This window comes from Haliotis asinina, chromosome 6 (assembly GCF_037392515.1).
Source record: "Haliotis asinina isolate JCU_RB_2024 chromosome 6, JCU_Hal_asi_v2, whole genome shotgun sequence".
Classification (NCBI taxonomy): Eukaryota; Metazoa; Mollusca; class Gastropoda; order Lepetellida; family Haliotidae; genus Haliotis; species Haliotis asinina.
This window is the reverse complement of record NC_090285.1, coordinates 31007207-31027622: the sequence shown is the minus strand read 5'-3', so window position 1 is coordinate 31027622 and position 20416 is coordinate 31007207. Positions and strand designations below refer to the sequence as shown.

The 20416-nt window shown below is 40.7% G+C and overlaps 1 protein-coding gene across 4 annotated transcripts in view; it reads left to right on the top strand.

The window, feature by feature from the left end:
• Nucleotides 1-19442, top strand: part of LOC137288149 (mitogen-activated protein kinase kinase kinase 15-like) — a 74634-nt gene extending 55192 nt beyond the window's left edge. The window contains exons 24-41 of one of the 4 annotated variants that reach the window (XM_067820561.1): nucleotides 77-177; nucleotides 931-999; nucleotides 3208-3284; nucleotides 4707-4770; nucleotides 5302-5367; nucleotides 6256-6309; nucleotides 10407-10445; nucleotides 12137-12308; nucleotides 12494-12559; nucleotides 14609-14687; nucleotides 14813-14892; nucleotides 15669-15774; nucleotides 16733-16886; nucleotides 16971-17063; nucleotides 17567-17625; nucleotides 18418-18503; nucleotides 18883-18959; nucleotides 19301-19442. In XM_067820561.1, the coding sequence (XP_067676662.1) occupies nucleotides 77-177; nucleotides 931-999; nucleotides 3208-3284; nucleotides 4707-4770; nucleotides 5302-5367; nucleotides 6256-6309; nucleotides 10407-10445; nucleotides 12137-12308; nucleotides 12494-12559; nucleotides 14609-14687; nucleotides 14813-14892; nucleotides 15669-15774; nucleotides 16733-16886; nucleotides 16971-17063; nucleotides 17567-17625; nucleotides 18418-18503; nucleotides 18883-18959; nucleotides 19301-19370 (1512 nt within the window). In that variant the 3' untranslated portion in view covers nucleotides 19371-19442. Of the gene's footprint in view, nucleotides 1-76; nucleotides 178-930; nucleotides 1000-3207; nucleotides 3285-4706; nucleotides 4771-5301; nucleotides 5368-6255; nucleotides 6310-9318; nucleotides 9373-10406; nucleotides 10446-12136; nucleotides 12309-12493; nucleotides 12560-14608; nucleotides 14688-14812; nucleotides 14893-15668; nucleotides 15775-16732; nucleotides 16887-16970; nucleotides 17064-17566; nucleotides 17626-18417; nucleotides 18504-18882; nucleotides 18960-19300 lie in introns of all 4 variants that reach the window. The other 3 variants (XM_067820563.1, XM_067820562.1, XM_067820565.1) reach the window with 3 other exon arrangements.
• Nucleotides 19443-20416: the final 974 nt, after the last annotated feature.

Below are 20416 nucleotides of genomic sequence, written 5' to 3'. Positions count from 1 at the left end.
ATGATGTGTTTACACACCATGTGTGAGACGCCTGTGTCTGAGTCCTGTGTTCCATATGTGAGATGTTATGTTTCAGCTGGGCTCCCCAGAGGCTGCTATGTTTAAAGTGGGCTTCTATAAGATGCACCCTGACATCCCAGAGTCGATGTCCAACAAGGCAAAAGACTTTCTTCTCAGGTGACATATCACTTCACATCAGATTTTGATGCTTTAATGCATTAACAGTACTGTAATGTCTGACCGCTGAAATACAGACATATTATTTTGGATCAGTTCAGACTAAGTTACTAACATTATTGTTTAGTTAGTTATGAAATAATACTTAGTCTGTGGTTGGGGAAGTAATGTCCCCCCCCAGAGTGGGAAGTTGGTGGTTCAATCTCCTGGCAAGCACACCAAAGATGTTAATAGATTGTACTTGAATTTAGCCTGTCTGGTGCTCATCACTGAAGGGCAAATCAAGTGCTGGTTGGCTAAAGTAAGCATTACTGAGGTATCCATGTAAAGGATATGACATTGTACCTCAGCTTGCTTGTTCTATGGAGGTGGCATAAGCCTTATACTTGTTCACACTGCCACACACAAACATAGGTGGATGGACATCACAAGGAGAAGTGCAACAATCTTGAATGAGACATTAAAACCATTTCCCTTGAATATTTTATTTTCCAGGTATAAAATTGATATTTCACTCTGGTAAAATCACACATTTTTCAGCATGCTTCAATGACACTATTGTTTTCAGAATATGGCCATGAAAACCACACATGATCACACATGTCATATTGAACCTTGTATTTTCTTGTCAAATATATCTCATCTTGTGACATAACCAATAATAACTTATTATTATTTAACAACAAAGACAATTTTCCTTAACATATGATGATCAGTGATAAAGCTGTACACCATCCTTTTTGCCCTTGGCAGGTGTTTCGAGCCAATGTCAGATCGCAGAGCCACTGCATTGTCCCTGCTGGAACACCCCTTCATTCTGGAGTAAGTGACACAGTATTCATAGTCTGTCTGTTAGCAGTCTCTTGGTTCACATTCACAGGTGCAATATATTTTTTTATTATTTTGGGTTTTGGGGGGTAATATGTGCATATAGATGTACACTGGCTTGTTTCATTTTCAGTTGTCCTCATAGGGTATTTAGGGCACAACACAGTTGTCACATACTTAGAATATCTTCTAACAATGGTGAATATATTGTTACCTTTATGCCCAAAGCAAGTAACTTGCAAATAATGTCTGAAGTTAAGATCAAACCCATTTACTAACAACATTCTCAGTCATATTGCTGCATTTCTTAAGTAAGTGTTTTGTATTGTGGAAAAGTGTTGCACCAAATGTGATTTTACTGATTATTCTAGATAACTGGATCTCATAGATAAGCCGAGGAGTGACCATACTGAACTATGCTAGTTATCCTGTTGTTGCACTAATCTCTAAATAAAACATTCTTTTCATGTCTGAACTATGTTTGAATCTGGTTTATTAATTTTACTCAAACTGTCAGAAAAGAATGCTCATTTGCTAACAAGGTAAATTACCGGTTAGGTGTTCACTGATACTAAAGACTCTAGTGTCTCTAACTTAGAGGACGGTATGTAGTAAGTGTGAGATATTCACACATTTCAATGTTCATGTGACAACACTGAATGTGATCTGATGACTTGACAGAAAGTTTTATCTCAGTTTACATTGTATGTTGTTACTAGGTCATGTGACTCCTTTAATCAGATTCATACTGATATACCAAGGGGGTCAGCTTATCTACATGTTATGCTTTCATCAAGTTATATTTCTGGTGATTGTATCGCTTCATGTGAAAAAACCTCAAATTTGCAATTAAACATCACTAGACAATATTATTTACCTTTTCAGTTCTAATTGTTTTTTTTTTACTTGGCCTTGTCTTGTGGTGAAATGTGATTCAGCCAACAGAGGTTCACTATTGCGTTTTTGGCTTATATTGAAACCTGATGGTTTTCTCAATCATTTCTGTTGCGTTTCGGAAGGCCCATGTAAAAACATATCAATAGAAGGAATCACCAAAATGCACCATACAAATGAGCATGTGGGTATCATCCACACACTTCTCGTGAAACTGAACACGAAAGATCATCATGATCTTGGGTCTATCGCTCCTTTTTCAACAATGCCATGCGTAGCTCAGATATATATTGAGAGAAACCAGGCTCTCAGACATTCAAAAGCTGGAGTGTTTGTCCAAGATGTTACCCATCATTTCGACTTAAACATATCCACGATTTACTGTCTCTAGCATCGATGCAAGGCAAAACAGAACACAGATGACCTTCCTATGAGTGGTCATGCAAGAGTAACCACCCTCGACAAGATCGTCACATTACACGTCAACACCTGCGAGACCCATTCTTGTCAACCCGTTTACATAATCATGATAATGATGTCATCAGTTTTGGTAACCAATGAAATGTCTTCAACTCAGTTATTTTGTCTCTCTGACTCTGTATTTCTTGTATTTAATATTGAAAATTAGATATGTATATGCTTTTTAAAACTTGACTTGCATTACTTTTGCATGTGAGTATATATAAAGTCCATGTTTTGATACAAGTCTAAGATGATACAGTCTCATATGCAGGGATTAAGATTACAGGTCATTTGTCCCATATATAGTGCTGGAAATAGCAAGCAACTGCTCACATGTTTCCCAGCAATCTGCTGGGGATTTCGCTAAAAGACATACAGTAATATAATGAGATGAATTCTAATGTTGTGATGAGAAAAATATGGCATCTGAAACTATTACTTTATATCAAGAGGAATATTTTGAGTGCATGTTTTGCTATATTAATGTGAATTATTTATAATCATAATTAAGGCTATGCACCAGCACTTTGATGAATTGTAATGTAGCTTTTATTCAGGGTACAGTTTTACTTGTCACCAGTGAGGTTTTGTGTGATCTTGCTTTCTGCAAAATCAGTTTGTTGACATGTGATCGTCCAGGTACAAGAAACATGACTTTTAGGGAAACAAAATATGTATACGTATCCATTTTCTGTCAACTACACTTCATTTCAAGGCTTCAGCAGATGCAGTATAATAGTTATTACTTTGAATAATGCAGACAGAAGTTATAGATATTGGTAGGGTCAAACAATTTTACTGCAGTTAATATTAACTGTTATTTTTCATATTTATGTTTGACTTCAGCAATCTGGGCTCAAAGAGAAAGAAAAGGAAAAAACAACCAATATCTCCAGAGCACAATGTTGTCCGCAGCACATCTGGTATGTGGGGATTTCAGGGGGAAAGAGTGGGTTCCTTGGTACTTTGATCCTGTCAGGTTTTCATGGGAGAAAAGTAGGTTTGGTGTACAGAGTACATGAATCTTTTCTGGTTTTCTTGGGTGAAGAGTTGATTCCTGGTACTTGGACCTCCTCAGGTTTTCATGGGAGAAAAGTAGGTTCTAGGTACAGGCTTCATGAATCTCCTCTGGTTTTCATGGGTGAAGAGTAGGTTTCTGGTAGAGCCTATTTGGATCTCCTCGGGTTTTCATGGAAGAGTAGGTCCCTGGTACAGCATACTTGGATCTTCTCAGGTTTTCATGAGAGTAGGTCCACAGTACCCTACTTGGATCTCCTTGGGTTTTCATGGGAGAAGTGTAGGTCCACAGTACCCTACTTGTAACTCCTCAGGTTTTCATGAGTGAAGTGTAGGTCCGCAGTACCCTACTTGTAACTTCTTGGGTTTTCATGAATGAAGTATAGGTCCACGGTACCCTACTTGGATCTCTTGGGTTTTCATGGCTGGAATGTAGGCCCACACTACCCTACTTGTATCTCCTGGGGTATTATGATAATGAAATGTTGCATGCTGTTCTTCCATTTACCAAAAAGAACCATTAACACGCAGCATGTTAAGGCCATGTCAGTTGTGACTGGTAATCTCTGTCAAGAAGGCATACAGATATTGCCTGGCCTGTGAAAACAACCCCACAGTGTAACTGTAGGATATTTTCAACCAGAGAGTGTTCAGCCCTGCCAGTGTAGTCCAGCTTGGGTCAGCTCATGGCAATACAAAGACAAAACATGCTCAATACAGGTCAAATGTTATGGATTAAAACTTCTTGAAATATATTTTTACGATGTTTCTGGGCTTATCCTAGCCCCCTCATCAGGTCTGATTACTGCCACCTCTCCCATTTGCTCTCAGGATGGTTTTTAAAGTTTTATCAGAATAAAATGTCACATCCAAACTTGTAATTCTTCTAATGAGTCGGCTGATGTGATGGCTACTCTGGCCTTGGTATGGAATGTTGATCCTGGGCAGAGTTAACAGTTAGCCTTACTGTTCAGTTCAGCTCATCCTGATGAGGGGGCTAGGATAAGCCCGGAAACATCGTAAAAAAAAAAAGTAATAGATAAATAAATAAATTTCAAGAAGTTGTAATCCATAACATTTGTCCTTGATTACTGCGCCAACTCAAAGTGCCTTTTAAGGAATCACAAAACAGGCTCAAGTTTACAACAGTATATGCCATCACAGCACTGAGCATGTACCATCCAACGTCTAGGACACACCAGAATACAGTTTACATTGTGGCTTCTCTGTCATTTCATTAGTTCCCTCTTATTTTGTCACCAGTAAATTTCCATAATTGTACAAGTTGCAAGTAACTGAATCTTTCTTTCCTGTCCTTGTGTTTACAGAGCCATGTGACAAACAGGTTGAGGAAATGAAGGAACTCAAGCTGCGGATCCCCAGGGTGTCCAAGTATGTATGTAGAATACGTAGCCGGCATGTACGTTCAGTGTAGGTTTTAACAGCATTATCATTCAAGCGATGATCACTTGATAACGATGTTAGAACCAACACTGAAATGTTGCTGTCACTATAATAAAGAAGTTGTTCATCGATATATTGTCATCCTTCCTTATTGCTCCAACTTCTAAATGCCTCCCAGAAAGTTAGATTTGAATATAAATTATATCATATGGATTTCACAAACACTCTAGAGTATATTTTTTCAGTCATACACTAAAAACTACCATTCCTTTTAGCCATTTGCAGGTAATGTAGTAACCAAGTGCTGTGATTATTATGCCATGCTGGGTTCACTGGTTTAATGCTGCACTTGCATATGTTGTGTAAAGCCGTCTGTCACAGGCCCACTGTTACGTTGCTTGATGTGTGTGTACACCTGGACTTGCCACTGATTCCGATAACATTGGTGTACTGTGTGAAGCAGGTCAGGATGGACGCATATACTGTTGCTGTAAAACAGACTTCCTCTTGTATTTCCAGGTTACGGCGAGAGGGCTGCAGCAGTATGGAGAACCTTACAGAGCTGGAAACAGTGGAGGAAGAAGGGTAAGAAAATGTGGTCACTGAAAGAGGAGTCACATGAGAGAATGGGGCATCTCTTTATTATTTTAAATGTTTGGTAGTCTGTTTTTCTGTTGACCTCTTTCTTGTTCTCTAAATTCAAAGGATTAGCATCTTACAATATATTGTAGCTAGGTCCTACAATAATACTGTATTTATGCTTCTTGGTAACATTGAGCAATGAGATGCTATCAGCAACTCTATCAGCAGATAGCCTTAATGCATCAGTCTGAAAATGAAAATCATATGATATTCACTTACCATATCATGAGTGTTTTCTTTGCATGAATGTGGTGCTTCTGAAATATATCTGCTTGCTATGTGTACTGACCAGTGTGTGGTCTGTGTAATGAAGCCAGTATCGCTTGCAGTCTCACATAACTGTGTAACACACCAGTCACCTGGGTGGCAGTAGAACTTTGCAAGCATATTTCTGTAGTGAAACTATTGTGAGCCTTCTATTGTAGTCTTAACTATCAGGTGATCACATCAGTGTCATGGACAATCTGAAAAATTCTGGTCACCATTTCAGTGCTCACAGAACTACAGCTATCCCAACCCCCATTCTTTAGTGTCAGTATAAGATCATCTTGACACTAAGATTACTTCATGTATCTTGACCAGGGGCTCCTTTCATGAAGCATCCTTTACTAAGGTTAACGTTAGCTTCCATTCTTTAACATTGCACTAAGGTTATCCAATTGACTTACGATCCCCTTAGTACTTTGTGAAAGCAGGCCCTGTTCTAGTTCACTTTACTTTCATATGACAACCCTTGAACAGAGGCATTAGTGCTTGTATCTTAGAATTATTCTTGTGACACATGGTTGGACAACAGCAGAGATTTTGTTATTAAGGTAGTGTTTATTTCAGGCTTCACAGTTCTGCCAGTTACTCAGATTTTCTTGACATTCGGTCATGCAGGAGGTAGGTGGTCACATGACCTGGTGAAGGGCAGACAACTCTATTAACCCCCTACTTCAGAGTTAAATCAAGCCATGCTTTCTAACCTCCTTTGCACATGTTAAGCATCCTAACAATCAGCACATAACCTCATCAGCTTGTTATGCAACAGTAAATGTTTAGGTACTAATGAAATCATGGGTACATTTTCCATCTTCTATGTCAGTTTGTTTTAAATTTTACACATTGATAAATGGATTCCTCTTTAAATAGGAAATGGTTCATTTGTAAACCTGTAAACAAGAAAGGACACACTTGGTTAGAAGCAAAGATACAAAGTATAATGACACAATATGGTTTGACATTTTTTAAAGTATTGATAAACTGCCAGTTTAAAGAGATGAGAGATAGTTGAAACATGTACTGTGTGATTTGAAGTGATCTAATTACCTCCCTTCACAGATTATCCTACTGGAGTTGTCATGGCTCATGTCCCTCCTGATGTGTCCTTACTGCCTCAAAGTGCAGCTTATGGCTTGTTGCACTTTGTTTCTCTTTCTTCAGATATGTGGGTTTCACCAGCTGAAGAGATAAATCCCATCTAACATATCAGTCGTCTGAAATGGAGGGTGTGAAGAGAGTGAGTGAGAGGGTAAGAGTGAGAGCGACAGAGAGCAGATGTTTTATAGTTGTTCCTAGAACAATCTATTCCAGGAATCGTGATGATTTGTTCTGTTCCGTTTTTAACCTCATCTGTGGTAGGTATTTTAAAAAATTGTCATCACTTTATCTGTTTCAGTTCTTTTGTGCTTATTTTTAGCAACATGCAATATCTTTACTTCCTCCAAGTATCAATTAGGAATCTCTCTGGACATCATTTTTTCTGTATGAAGGTGTTTGTTCTGCATATATTTTGACATGTAAATGTTTACAATGGAAGGGACATTTCTGTTCAAGGACCATATAGGTCATTGTGTTACTAGATGGACATTTAGGTATATGTTTTCACTTCATGCATCACTGTAGTGCCATGATGTCACAGAGAAGGGTTGTGGTTAAGGAAGGCTTTGAACTTCACACATTCAAATATTCTCATGAAGTGACCTGTGACATTTCTACTTTTTTTATCATAAATGCTGTTATTGTTTAAATCTGTCACTGGTATATGCCTTTAAGTCAGATACAAAATATGCAAACCCTTCCTGAAATATTGTCTTTGTCAGAATAGGGTATACTTTATAATGCATGTGAACTAGCTGAAGTATGAAAGGTGGGTGCCAAGTTCTATGATATCTGTGCACTTCAAGAAACAAGTTGCATGACTGAAGAAAACGTTTTACTGTCAATTTGTTGGTTGATTGCATTGACTTTTCTCAGATGCAAACAAGTTGATGTTATTTGTAAACATAAAAGTGACTGTAACCAAAGGATGAGCTTGTCTACCATGTTATGTCAGAAATAGAGGTTATTATACAAGCATGTGTGTCATACTGATTTTGTGAATCAGTTGTCATAATCTCAAGCCCTAAGCCAGAATGCTAACAAAATTTCCTGAAGTCAAAGTAAAACTAATATGAACAATGTTAGATTCATTTTCCATTATTACTTAATTCTTTCCAGCTCTTCTTTAGTAAAAGTGCCGATCACATCTGTCATCTTAGAAAAGTGCTGTGTCAAATATCGTAAATAATGGCATCCAGATGGTGTACACAACAGGCAATAGATGATGTAACCAGATAGTTGCTTGTGCAGGTCCAGTTTGCTGATGTGGTTACTTGTGTCAGGTGACCTGTGTATCCCTCATCAGTGAAATGTGACCTATCTCATATACAGATGACCTGTGTATCCCAGAATAGTGAAATGTGACCTGTTTCATACACAGGTCACCTGTGTTTCTGGTATCTGTGAGCTTTAGTTTTCATGACGGATCACAGGTGACCAGGATGGTGTGTTTACAAGACAGGTGACCTGTGTGTGGTGTGTTTACAAGACAGGTGACCTGTGTGTGGTGTGTTTACAAGACAGGTGACCTGTGTGTGGTGATTACAAGACAGCTGATCTATGTGGTGTGTTTACAAGACGGGTGACCAGTGTGATTACAAGGCAGGAGACCAGGATGGTGTATTTACAAGGCAGAGGTGACCTGTGTGGTGTGTTTTCAAGATCGATGACCTGTGTGTTGCGTTTACAAGACAGGTGACCTGTGTGTGGTGTGTTTACAAGACAGGTAACCTGTGTGTGGTGTGTTTACAAGACAGGTGACCTGTGTGTGGTGTGTTTACAAGACAGGTGACCTGTGTGTGGTGTGTTTCCAAGACAGGTGACCTGTGTGTGGTGATTACAAGACAGCTGATCTATGTGGTGTGTTTACAAGACAGGTGACCTGTGTGATTACAAGGCAGGAGACCAGGATGGTGTATTTACAAGGCAGAGGTGACCTGTGTGGTGTGTTTTCAAGATCGATGACCTGTGTGTTGCGTTTACAAGACAGGTGACCTGTGTGTGGTGTGTTTACAAGACAGGTAACCTGTGTGGCATGTTTACAAGACAGATGACCTGTGTGAAGTGTTTACTAGACAGGCGACTAGTGTGGTGTGTTTCCAAGACAGGTGACCTGTGGGATGTGTTTTCAAGATAGATGACCTGTGGGTTCGTTTATGAGACAGGTTATCTGTGTGGTGTGATTACAAGACAGGTGACCTAATCATGTTGTTTTTACAAGACAGGTGACCTTGTGTGGTGTATTTACAAGACAGGTGACCTAATCATGTTGTTTTTACAAGACAGGTGACCTTGTGTGGTGTATTTACAAGACAGGTGACCTGTGTGGTGTGATGTTTACAAACCAGGTGGCCTATGTGGTGTGTTTACAAGGTATATAACCTCTCTGGTGTGTTTACAAGACAGATGACCTGAGTGATGTTTTAACAAAGGATGTCTTCTGTTACTACTTCTGTCTTCTTGTTGTCTCTCTGAGTCAGTCTTAGTGATCATAGGTGTTCATTCTCTTCTTCAAATCTACCACACTTACAGGGGGGATGCTGGTCGTAAACGGTGTTTCTCTGAGCGGCTGCGACGCTCCGCCAGGTATGTGTGGTCATGTGGTCTGTCAGTGTGGGCATGTCCGCATGAATGTACTCCTGCCTCAAGTCTCCTACTCTTGCTTGATTCTCAGAGACTCACGTGTAAACGTTAGTACACAACCGTATCCTGGCACCAGATTAAGGGGAATCAAATGTACAATGTTTGGTGTTGTTTGTAGATTAGAGAACCCCCCAGTTGGGTGGGGCTATATTAGTGTATGTGTGTGTTGGCTCACACTATGTAGAATAGACTTCGTATGTGTTGTTGAGTTGTCCTGAGTTAGTGTAGACATACATGCCAGGTCCACATAAATGTATGACTGTCATGTAGTGGTTGTGTGTGTCTGCCAACTGCAGTGTTGTGACCCGAGTGATGACATTATAAGATGTTGCACAACTAATTTCCTGGGAGGTTCAAGTCAGTGAGCTTTTGCCTCTATGAGTATTTACTGTCATTCATATGAATACAGCATATAATGTTGACCTGAAACTATGTGGTTAAAATCTGGTAATTTAGAAGGTACAGGTGGTGTTTGGTTCATGCATCTGGAGATTGGTGTTACTGAAATTTTCACTTTTTAACCACCCACACAAACCTCTTTTATTAACACTGTTTTTGGCCCAGCTCAAATGCATGTAAGAATTTTTGCATGCTCCCATACCTCCCCTATGAAAACTGACCAGTCACTAACACAGATATATTAATGATACATTCACATATTGAAGTTGAAACGTCTTGTAATGACGTCTTCAGGTGAGATATGTTATGACAAAATATGTAGTAGACGAGTGAGGCAGAGGCAAGTTGCTTGTGACATATTTCTGTTTAGCTGTATTTTTAACAATAATCTATTGAAACTAACATTATCTTCCTTTCAGTTGGAAATGTTCCTTGTTTGCATGTGTTTGCTTGAGTTTCCATGTTTTCTCCTAATTTGTTGAGGCTAATGACCTGCATCTGGCAGAGAGCAAGCTTCATGTGTTGGCAGGCTAAGTTTTGTAACATATATAGCATGTTTTTGTTTACTTTTGTTGCAGATCACTGTCCCCGTCCCCCACACGTAGCCGTTCTCCCAGGTATCACTCCACAGCATCGTAATGTGCAATGCCCCCTCCTCCTTTTCTCTGTGCACAAGCTCAGCCTGCAGGACGTGCCTCGCAGATCAGTCCAGGAAGATGTTCAAACATTCAAACATTGAAAGTGAAAAGCACAAGCAATAATTTTATTGAACAGATGTTGTCAGTTATTGTAAGAGATGATATTTTTGGATTTCTTGTTTTGCCTGCCTATGATCTGAGAGGCCACCTGTGATCTCTGGCAAGGCAACAAGCACCTGGTGTATCTTTTGTTTTACTAGTAGTTTGGTGATGGCCATATATTTAGTGCTGGAATCTTCTCTGTGTGTCTCTCATCTGACCCTTGATGGCCTTCTCTCCATTACACTGCACAGTGGGGCTAGCTCACTGCAACTCTGTCAGACTTGCCACTGTGTAGTACAAGCAGGGCACACGGCAAGCCACCTCTGTCAGGAGTAGAAATGGGATTTGTACAATGCTTTGAACATCATTGTACTACGTTTTATATGTATTACAGAAATATTAAAGTTTTTACAAAAAGCAAAACGTTAATTCCCAGTGAGCATCGAGTAACTGTGTTCAGAAAGGCGATGAGTGTGAAGCCATTTGTTGCTGAAATCCATATTTACTAGTAGCATGGTGAATATTACTTAGGGTGGCCATAAGGACAAGGCATACAACAGTTAAAGTAATGATTGATAGTATGCAGTGATACAGACATGTTTTAAAGAAGGTATAAAATGTTGGTTATAAAGCTTAAAATTACATACGCCCAATAAGGACAAATTAGTTATTTTTTTCCTTGCTCATACTGTTATAGTAAGCATTGCTGCTGAGCTGTTGGTTGAAATTCAACTATGAAAATAAGTTTATTTTCTGCTCTCTATAAATCAGCTATTTTTGCTTTTGAAACTGTGCATCTGATGGTGTGTTACATGGATATGGTGAACACGTAGACCTAGCAGGTCTCATGCTTTGAACTTGTAGAGTAGTGTTTACGCTACTAGTTCCATGTGCTTCATGTACATTCCATTTCTTCATTATCATTTGTCCAACTTGTGGGTCAGAAATTGTTTTCCTTGCACTCAATAGTAAACTATTTTAAAACTGTTGATTTTTACAGAGCAATTCAATATTATTTTTTATATTTGTTTGTATAAATGATGTTATTCTCCTGGCCCAGGTTCTGAGGCCAGTGGCCAATAATGATGTGAGCAGTTTGTATCTACTGACTCACATTACCACCACCTCCTGGCTATTGGTCATGTGGCCAGTTTGTATCTACTGACTCACATTACCACCACCTCCTGGCCATGTTTACCAGACTAGTATATTGGTCATGTGGCCAGTTTGTATCTACTGACTCACATTACCACCACCTCCTGGCCATGTTTCCCAGACTAGTATATTGGTCATGTGGCCAGTTTGTATATCCTGGCCCAGGTTCAGAGGCCAGTGGCCAATAGTGATGTGAGCAGCTTGTATCTACTGACTCACATTACCACCACCTCCTGGCTATGTTTCCCAGTCTAGCATATTCGTCATGTGGCCAGTTTGTATCTCCTGGCTCAGGTTCAGAGGCCAGTATAGTGATGATGTGTATCTCCTTGCTGAGATTCGAAGGCTATATTGGCAGCCAGGGTGTGTCTGCTGGCACTGGTTCAGAGGTTAGTATAGTTATGTTGTTTCAGCACGGACTCCATCTTGTCCCCAACCAACACTGTGATGCTGTCACCGGACATCGATGTTGACCACTGCTCACAGGACAGTTCAGCATCCAGGGAAGGGGGTTTCTTCTTGCTGAGGAAGGACTCTGAGCGACGCTCAACACTTGTACAAATACTCATTCAAGATACTGAAGAGGTAATCATTACAAGTACATTCTGTGGTCAGTAACTGTTAGTTGAATAACCCAGCATTATTGTATTCCATTCTGTGACATGATTGTGCATTCCCACTTGGTAACATCTCAAGATCATTTGTTCCTGTGCCACAATTTTGTAGCCCCACTCTTGTCACCCAATAACCTGTTTGTTATTTTGTTACAGATCTGCAATCAGTGGCTGATGCTCCTGCACAGGGATGCCACCATGTCAAATCCAAAACTCGACACAGTAAGTGCATGATTTCCAGGCAGTTTACAAGTTAGTGTTTATCCTTCAAGAAACATTTATTAGTGGTCCATGGTCATGTTGAATAAATAGATGAACGAACATACAGATGGATGGATGAATGAATAAATGTACAGCTACTTATTCCTTACTGTGTGTTCTCCAACACATGTCATGTTCCATCCTCATGTTTGTGTCTGTATTATTGTCAATATGTGATGTACATCACTGACCCATTGTCTCCAGCTGTCTCCCCAAGCATTTAGGCAGGGCCGGTTGTCTTGGTCATCTACGAAACTCTTTAGCAAAGTTAAGAAGGTTTTATGAGAAAGGTCAGGCTGGAACTACAGTTGAAGACTTACAGGTGTGCACAGAACGCTCAATACAAAAGTATCCCGTACAGAAGTGACTAGAGGTCCCCACAAATGTGAACAGCACTCCCAGGACAGATGTAAACATCCCACCCATTATAGACATGAACAGCCCACCCAAGACAGATGTGAACAGCCTATCCTTACAGGTGTGAACAGCCCACCCAAGACAGATGTGAACAGCCTATCCTTACAGGTGTGAACAGCCCACCCAAGACAGATGTGAACAGCCTATCCTTACAGGTGTGAACAGCCCACCCAAGACAGATGTGAACAGCCATCTGAGGACAGATGTAAACAGCCCATCTAGTACATTTGTGAACAGTCCAGCCAGTACAGTTGTGAACAACCGACCTAATACAGGTGTGAGCATAGCCCACCCAGGATAGATGTGAACAGTTCATCCAGGACAGATGTGAAAAAGACAGATGTTAACAGTCCAGCCATTACAATTGTGAACAGCCCAGCAAGGGCAGATATGAACAGCCCACTCAGGACAGATGTTTACAGCCTAGCCAGTACAATTGTCAACAGCCCAGCAAGGGCAGATATGAACAGCCCACTCAGGACAGATGTTTACAGCCTAGCCAGTACAATTGTCAACAGCCCAGCAAGGGCAGATATGAACAGCCCACTCAGGACAGATGTTTACAGCCAAGCCAGTACAATTGCCAACAGCCCATCCAAGACAGATGTGTGAACAGCCCATGTAGGATAAATGTGAACAATCCACCCAGGTCAGATGTAACCAGCCCACCCATGGCAGATGTGAACACACACTGGTCACTTGTCACACCACTTCTGACTTCTTTTCCACTGACAGTTACACATGTGAAGTTAGTGTTGGAGGCTCCTGGAACCATATGGACCATGCTTTCTGTAAACTGATGCTGCAAGCCATTTTGTATTGCCTACAAGGGCAAACATATTGGAGTTCATTTTTGTCATACGATGCCCTTTGGCAGAATATCACTTTGTCATGGCGTTCGTGACGTCATGTACAATGCTACGACATCACGATTTTTCTATGACATGTTTTACATGCCGCAACAGCGGGAAGCCAGCCTAGGATTGAAAGTAGATTTTGGTTGATTTTCCTCATTTTCACAACTTCAGTAATAAACAGAATATTGCATATGTGCCCTTTATCATACCATTCTTATGAGACATGTGGCAAAATATCGATCAGTATATCCCGCGCTCTCTCTCGGGAAATACCAACATTTAGGCATGTTGTAAACAGAGTATTACATGTACACTCATATAATCTCCTCTATTTGTAGCTGCATGATACACATCTAATTCATAAAAATGTCCATAATACTTCAAATGTGGGTGCTGCTATATATCAAGTTGGGCCGATATATTATTGCTGGAATATTGCTGAGTGCAATCTAAGTCACACACTCACTCAATTGTGGGATTCAGTTATATAAGTGTAAAGTTGAGTCAGTATAGTTGGTAGCAACACTTATTTTTCTAAGGATGACTTACGCAGGTGTAAGTCAAGGCATCTGATATTTAGAACATCATTCTAATGTACTTGGACATATGTATTGAATAAGAAGACGTAACATGCAAGGCATCAAGTAATACAAGATGTACTTTCCTCATCTGCAACCTGAACACATATGGTTCAGGGACTGAATAAATACAAAAACGATGTTATTTGATTTCACAGGATCATCTGAAGTGCCTGTTGAATGGCATCCGAGGACACATATTGGACCCTAATGTGCGAGCTCTAAATACAGCCCTAGGTAGGTGATGCATGCTTTCCTGCCAGGCTGCTCATATCCTGCTCTCCTGTGTGATATTTATATACTTGAAGTAGGAAACAGTGATCAAGTGTACATTGCTGGAGCTTGAGGTTTCTGTGTTACAGATGAGCTGAGAGATAGCCTCACATTTGACCAGACAGCATTGATGGAGATCCAGCTAGCTCTCTATGTCTTGCATGAAGCTGTGAGTCTTTCAGTCATACACAATCAACAAGGCCTATGTTTTACTCTCATGAGGGTGACACTATTTTTCAGGGGCTTTATCATTTGCAGAAATCTGAAGTTGTTCATTAACTGCCCAACAAATAAGGGCAGTTGAAAAGACAGAGGGCTTCTACAAAAGATAATGTCCTGAAAATTGCGTTGCTGTTTTTATAGCTAAAATGGATAGAATTTCTAATAAAATAAGAATAAACACAACAGGCATCTGTTTTGAAGCATTTACTGATAACAAACGAAGGAGGTCACTTTGTACGAATATGGAAACATCATAGATCAAATCATGTGATGTCACTTTTGAGAGTGATGCAATTCAACCCTGACCTTTGTCCACACTACCAGGTGACGTTGTTTTAGTGCTGAACAAGGTGAGAGTTCCAGAGAACTGTTTGTTACTATTTTTTGGTAATTTATGGTGCACTTGTTATGGTTGGCACTGGTTAGAAAGTCCATAATGGCACCAAGTTCAAACAAATCGTAGGTGATTGAATATCAACAGTTGACCTACTTATGGCGTCACCATGTGGGCATTATCAAGTTACAGTGGCCTGCTCTGTTCCGAATATGTGCAGGTGTTTTTGTGATGATTCTATCCATTTTAGCTATAATCAGTAGTAACACGGGTAATATAAAGAGTAATAGTTTCATGGCTTGTGGTGTAATTTCATTGTCTACTGTGTCCCATCCCTAAATACGTGTTCTCATTCATAGTAGTAAAGGTGATGCATTGTGTTAATGCAGGTGAGCACGTGTCTGAAGACGCACAAGATTCAGCCCCACTGGATGTTTGCCCTTGATGGGTTGGTACGAGGTGCAGTGCAGACCACCCTGGTCATACTTGCTCCAGGTAAGATATGCTGAACAGTCTCCACCTGTTATACTAGCTCCAGGTAAGATATGCTGAATAGTCTCCACCAGTTATACTAGCTGCAGGTGAGATATGCTGAACAGTCTCCACCTGTTATACTAGCTCCAGGTGAGATATGCTGAACAGTCTCCACCTGTTATACTAGCTCCAGGTGAGATATGCTGAACAGTCTCCACCAGTTATACTAGCTCCAGGTGAGATATGCTGAACAGTCTCCACCTGTTATACTAGCTCCAGGTGAGATATGCTGAACAGTCTCCACCAGTTATACTAGCTCCAGGTGAGATATGCTGAACAGTAAGCACTTGTCATAATAGGTCCAGGTGAGATATGCGGAAGACTCTGCACTTGTCAAACTAGCTCCAGGTGAGATGTGCTGAACAGTCTCCACCTGTTACACTAGCTCCAGGTGAGATATGCTGAACAGTCTCCACCAGTTATACTAGCTCCAGGTGAGATATGCTGAACAGTAAGCACTTGTCATAATAGGTCCAGGTGAGATATGCGGAAGACTCTGCACTTGTCAAACTAGCTCCAGGTGAGATATGCGGAAGACTCTACACTTGTCATGCTTGCTCCAGGTGAGATATGCTGAATAGCCTGCACTTGTCATACTAAGCTCCAGGTGCGATATGCTGAATAGCCTTCACTTGCCATACTAAGCTCCAGGTGAGATATGCTGAATAGCCTGCACTTGTCATACTAAGCTCCAGGTGAGATATGCTGAATAGCCTTCACTTGTCATACTAAGCTCCAGGTGAGGTATGCTGAATAGCCTGCACTTTCAGAGTATTCTGAACATGTTGTACTTGTCATATTTAGCCAAGTTGTAAACACAAAATCATACCATCTGGCATACATAAGATAACATGTACATGTATTTGTATGTTTTATTCCACACATGGTAATACCCAGTTGTTTTGTCATATGTTGACAGAATTTGATGGTCAAGCATCAGGGGACCAGATTGAGGATGAAGTAGTCACCTCAGGGGTGTCATCTGCAAACTCACTCAAACCTCTGTCATTCAGGAAGGCAGCTGGTAGAGAACTACAGTCAGAGCTGGAGCATATGGAGGAGGAGAACTTCAGGTAGGCCAACTTCCATGAGAGTGTCACGTACTGGCAGATGCTGCATAGAGATGCTGGGCACTTACCTCTGTTTTGTGTGTGTAGGTTGCTGAAGGAGTTAGTAGAGGTGCAGAGGTCGTACCAGAGCCTGCTCCACAGATCCATAGAGGAGAAGAAGCTACAAGTGTCACATCTGTCGTGAGTCTTTTTTTTTTACGTCACAGGTGCCTGTTATCAAAGAGAATGAAGGACCTGTCCTATATGTATGATAGTTCAAGAGTAGTGCCACCTGCAGTAATTTCATGATCTATATTAGGACAGGGACTGTCACTCGCTGTGATTTAATGATTTACATTATTTCATCGGTACCTGCTGTAGAATATGTTATATGTCTGTATTGCCTTTACCTGTTATGTGTGAATGTTGGGTCTGCACTGTGTCATAGCAGTGAGACTATTTCATCAACTGTTTAGCATCGAGAGTACTGACAAGGGGGTATTCCTCATGATCTGGTGTTGAGTTTGATGTCATATGTTTGTTGCTTCACAACTGAGTGATTGCTGCAGGTTTGTTATACTCAAACACCTGAGTAAGTCTCATCCAGATGGTTGCCTTCAACCAGTGTAGGTAGCAGGGGAATTATTCTGACCCAGAAAGCCTACAGGGATTCAACTTTCAGTCATCTTAATGTTTTCTTTCAGTTTACTGGTGTCCAATAAAGATCAAAATCTTGCTCTGAAGTCTCAGACTCTGTCAGCAGGTATGTGTCTCCACAGGTACATGTTGAGACTCTCACTGGTGCTGGTACTATATCACAATCAGGATCTTTTTCACTGTTAAAAGTGTACCCATGTCATCCTACTTGTGTACTGTAATGATTATATTTCTGTGTCCCCCCAACCTTGTTTGACCTGTATCCATGTCATAATTATCCTAGGGTCATCAGTTTACACAGGGATAAGACTCATTTACTTATTAAATTAGAACAATTATAACATGGTACCAAATGCTGATCAGGTTAATTATTATTTTGGTCAGACATTATTATGAAAATGTTAATTGATTTGTAAGCCTGTGAAGTGAAACTGTTTTGATTGTTTAACTTGTAAGTCTGTGAAGCGAAACTGTTTTAATTGCTTCCAAATTTGGAAATGTGGCCATGACACTTTGAGACGTTGTCGCATGTTAACACTCACCTTATTGGCTTGCTATTTACATCAAATGACTTTTGCTCAGGCAATGTAATTATATGACGTCTTCCACACATTGCTAGATAATGCTTCAGACAAGAGCACAACATGACCTCTTCCACACTATATCAAGATAATAAATGCTATATCAAGATATTGCTTCAGACAGGAGCACAACATGATGTCTTCCACACTATATCAAGATAGTACATACTATATCAAGATATTGCTTCAGACAGGAGCACAACATGACAACTTCCACACCATATTGAGATAATGCTTCAGAAATTAGCACAACATGGTGTTGCCTTCCACACTATGTGCTATGTGAAGATAATACTTGTATGACACTTGCATTGAAGGTGTCCCAGAGATTCAGGTGATCCCTGACTCGGAACTAGTGTCCTGGCTGTCTCAACGGAACTTTGACCAGGATACGATACACAAGGTCAGTTCAGTGGTTCATTGTGTCCATCCAGTCAGCCAGTGATCATTTAGTTTGGGAAGCTCAAACTCCAGTCAATGTTTCTGTTTGCCTCAAGGTATAGAGATCAACATTGACAACCGTTTGGCTGCAGAGGGCATTTATTTTGAATTTATTAAAATGCTATTTTCCTGAAATGACAGTGTGTAGTAGTAATTATTAAGAAATTATAAATGAGAAAAATAATGAATACTTCTTTGTGAAACTTCATGCAGGTACTGACAAGGTTTTCTTTATGCATATTCTACTTTAAAAACTTTTTCTGGTATCAGGAAGTTAAACAATGTGAATCATTTGATAAGTGAGTAAGAGAAGGTGGATATCTTCCTTGCATGTGCTACAGGTGTGCCAGGAGGAGTACACACTGCCAGATCTGCTTGAGTTGGCCACCAAGGAAGACCTCACTCGCCTTCAACTCAAGTAGGTTACATTCTCTACCCTCGGTCTAGGTTAATTGAAGCATAGTTATTGCTACAGAATTTAAATTGCCACCATCCCTTGAGGCTATACTATTATCCTTGAGTGTTCAGAGGTGTAGATTTATCAAGGGTCACTGGTTTGAGGGGAGTGTCACAGAGTCACCAGGTTTGTTTTGTTTTTTGTTCTGGGCCCGCTTGCACAAAGCGATCCTAGTGCTACAATGATTGTAAGTCCCACTCTCCAATATAGCACTAAGATCGCTTTGTGCAAGTGGGCCCTGGAAACTACCCGGCACTTGTATGGAACAATTTGCAATCAGTACATCCTATGGATTTTTACAGAGGTGGTGTGTTATGTCGACTGTGGCGAGCTCTCTTGACCCACCGAGGCCAGCATCCTGCACCCAGGTGACAGTGACAGATCAGCTGTACATACCACCATCCCTACACAGTTCATCACTTCACCCTCACCACTTGCTGTACCTCCCCCCCTTCACCAGCAGTGTGGCTGGGATACAATGTTACACCCCTCATGTCCCCCATTTGCCAGTCAACACTGCACTACAGTCGAGGAAAACCAAGTTCTGCAGCTTCTTCTCAAGAAGTGGACTACAGCCAGACTGGTCTAACTCCACAACAATAAGTCGGTAATAAAAGGAAGGTTCACAGTCCTAACAGTGTTGTGCCACTCTAAACAGGGAACCAGACTCACACTGCAAAGCTGGCCACAAAAACATATCACAAGCAAGTATTTCCATTAGGTTTTTTGCAGGCATACAGTTTAATGTGACTGGCCCCCTTAGTTGTTTTCCTGTGAACTGATTTTATTTGTACTCATTGTTGGCTGACTTGTTAATGGTTTCTAGAGTGCAGTTTTGCATCTACCTATTGAGGACAGCTTTACCCCCCTGACTTGGACAACATAGATTCCTTCCATGTTTTTCTAGCAGAAGATTTGTATGCTGCCATCAATGATTACTGCTGCCAGTGTGCTGTACATGCTGGAAATAGGACTCCAGGACTGGTGGAGGCGGAAGTCATTTCCTGTGTGACTAGTCCTAACTAGTCCTACATCACATCACATAGAAGTCATCAGTGACCAACCGTCAGTGTCAACCAGCCACTACCTCCTTGTCAACTCACCGAAGGCAGCCGCCAACCCATCTGAAGGGGACATCTGTGACTGGACATGAGTGTGGGCAGTTAGTACACTGCATCATCACACCTTGAGAACAGTATCTTAACTGACCAGGCACTTCAGGCTCAGTACTGAAGTGTACTAATTGTAGTGGAGAACAACATAATGTTGTGTGCTGTATAGCTGACAGTGAATGTGTGCACATGTTTCACCATGGCAGATCAAATGTTCACTTCCACCAAGCAGTGGAGCTCATAAGGAGATATAAGGGTAGATAACACAATGGTTTATTTTATTTTTTTAAGTCTTGTTGTGTTTGA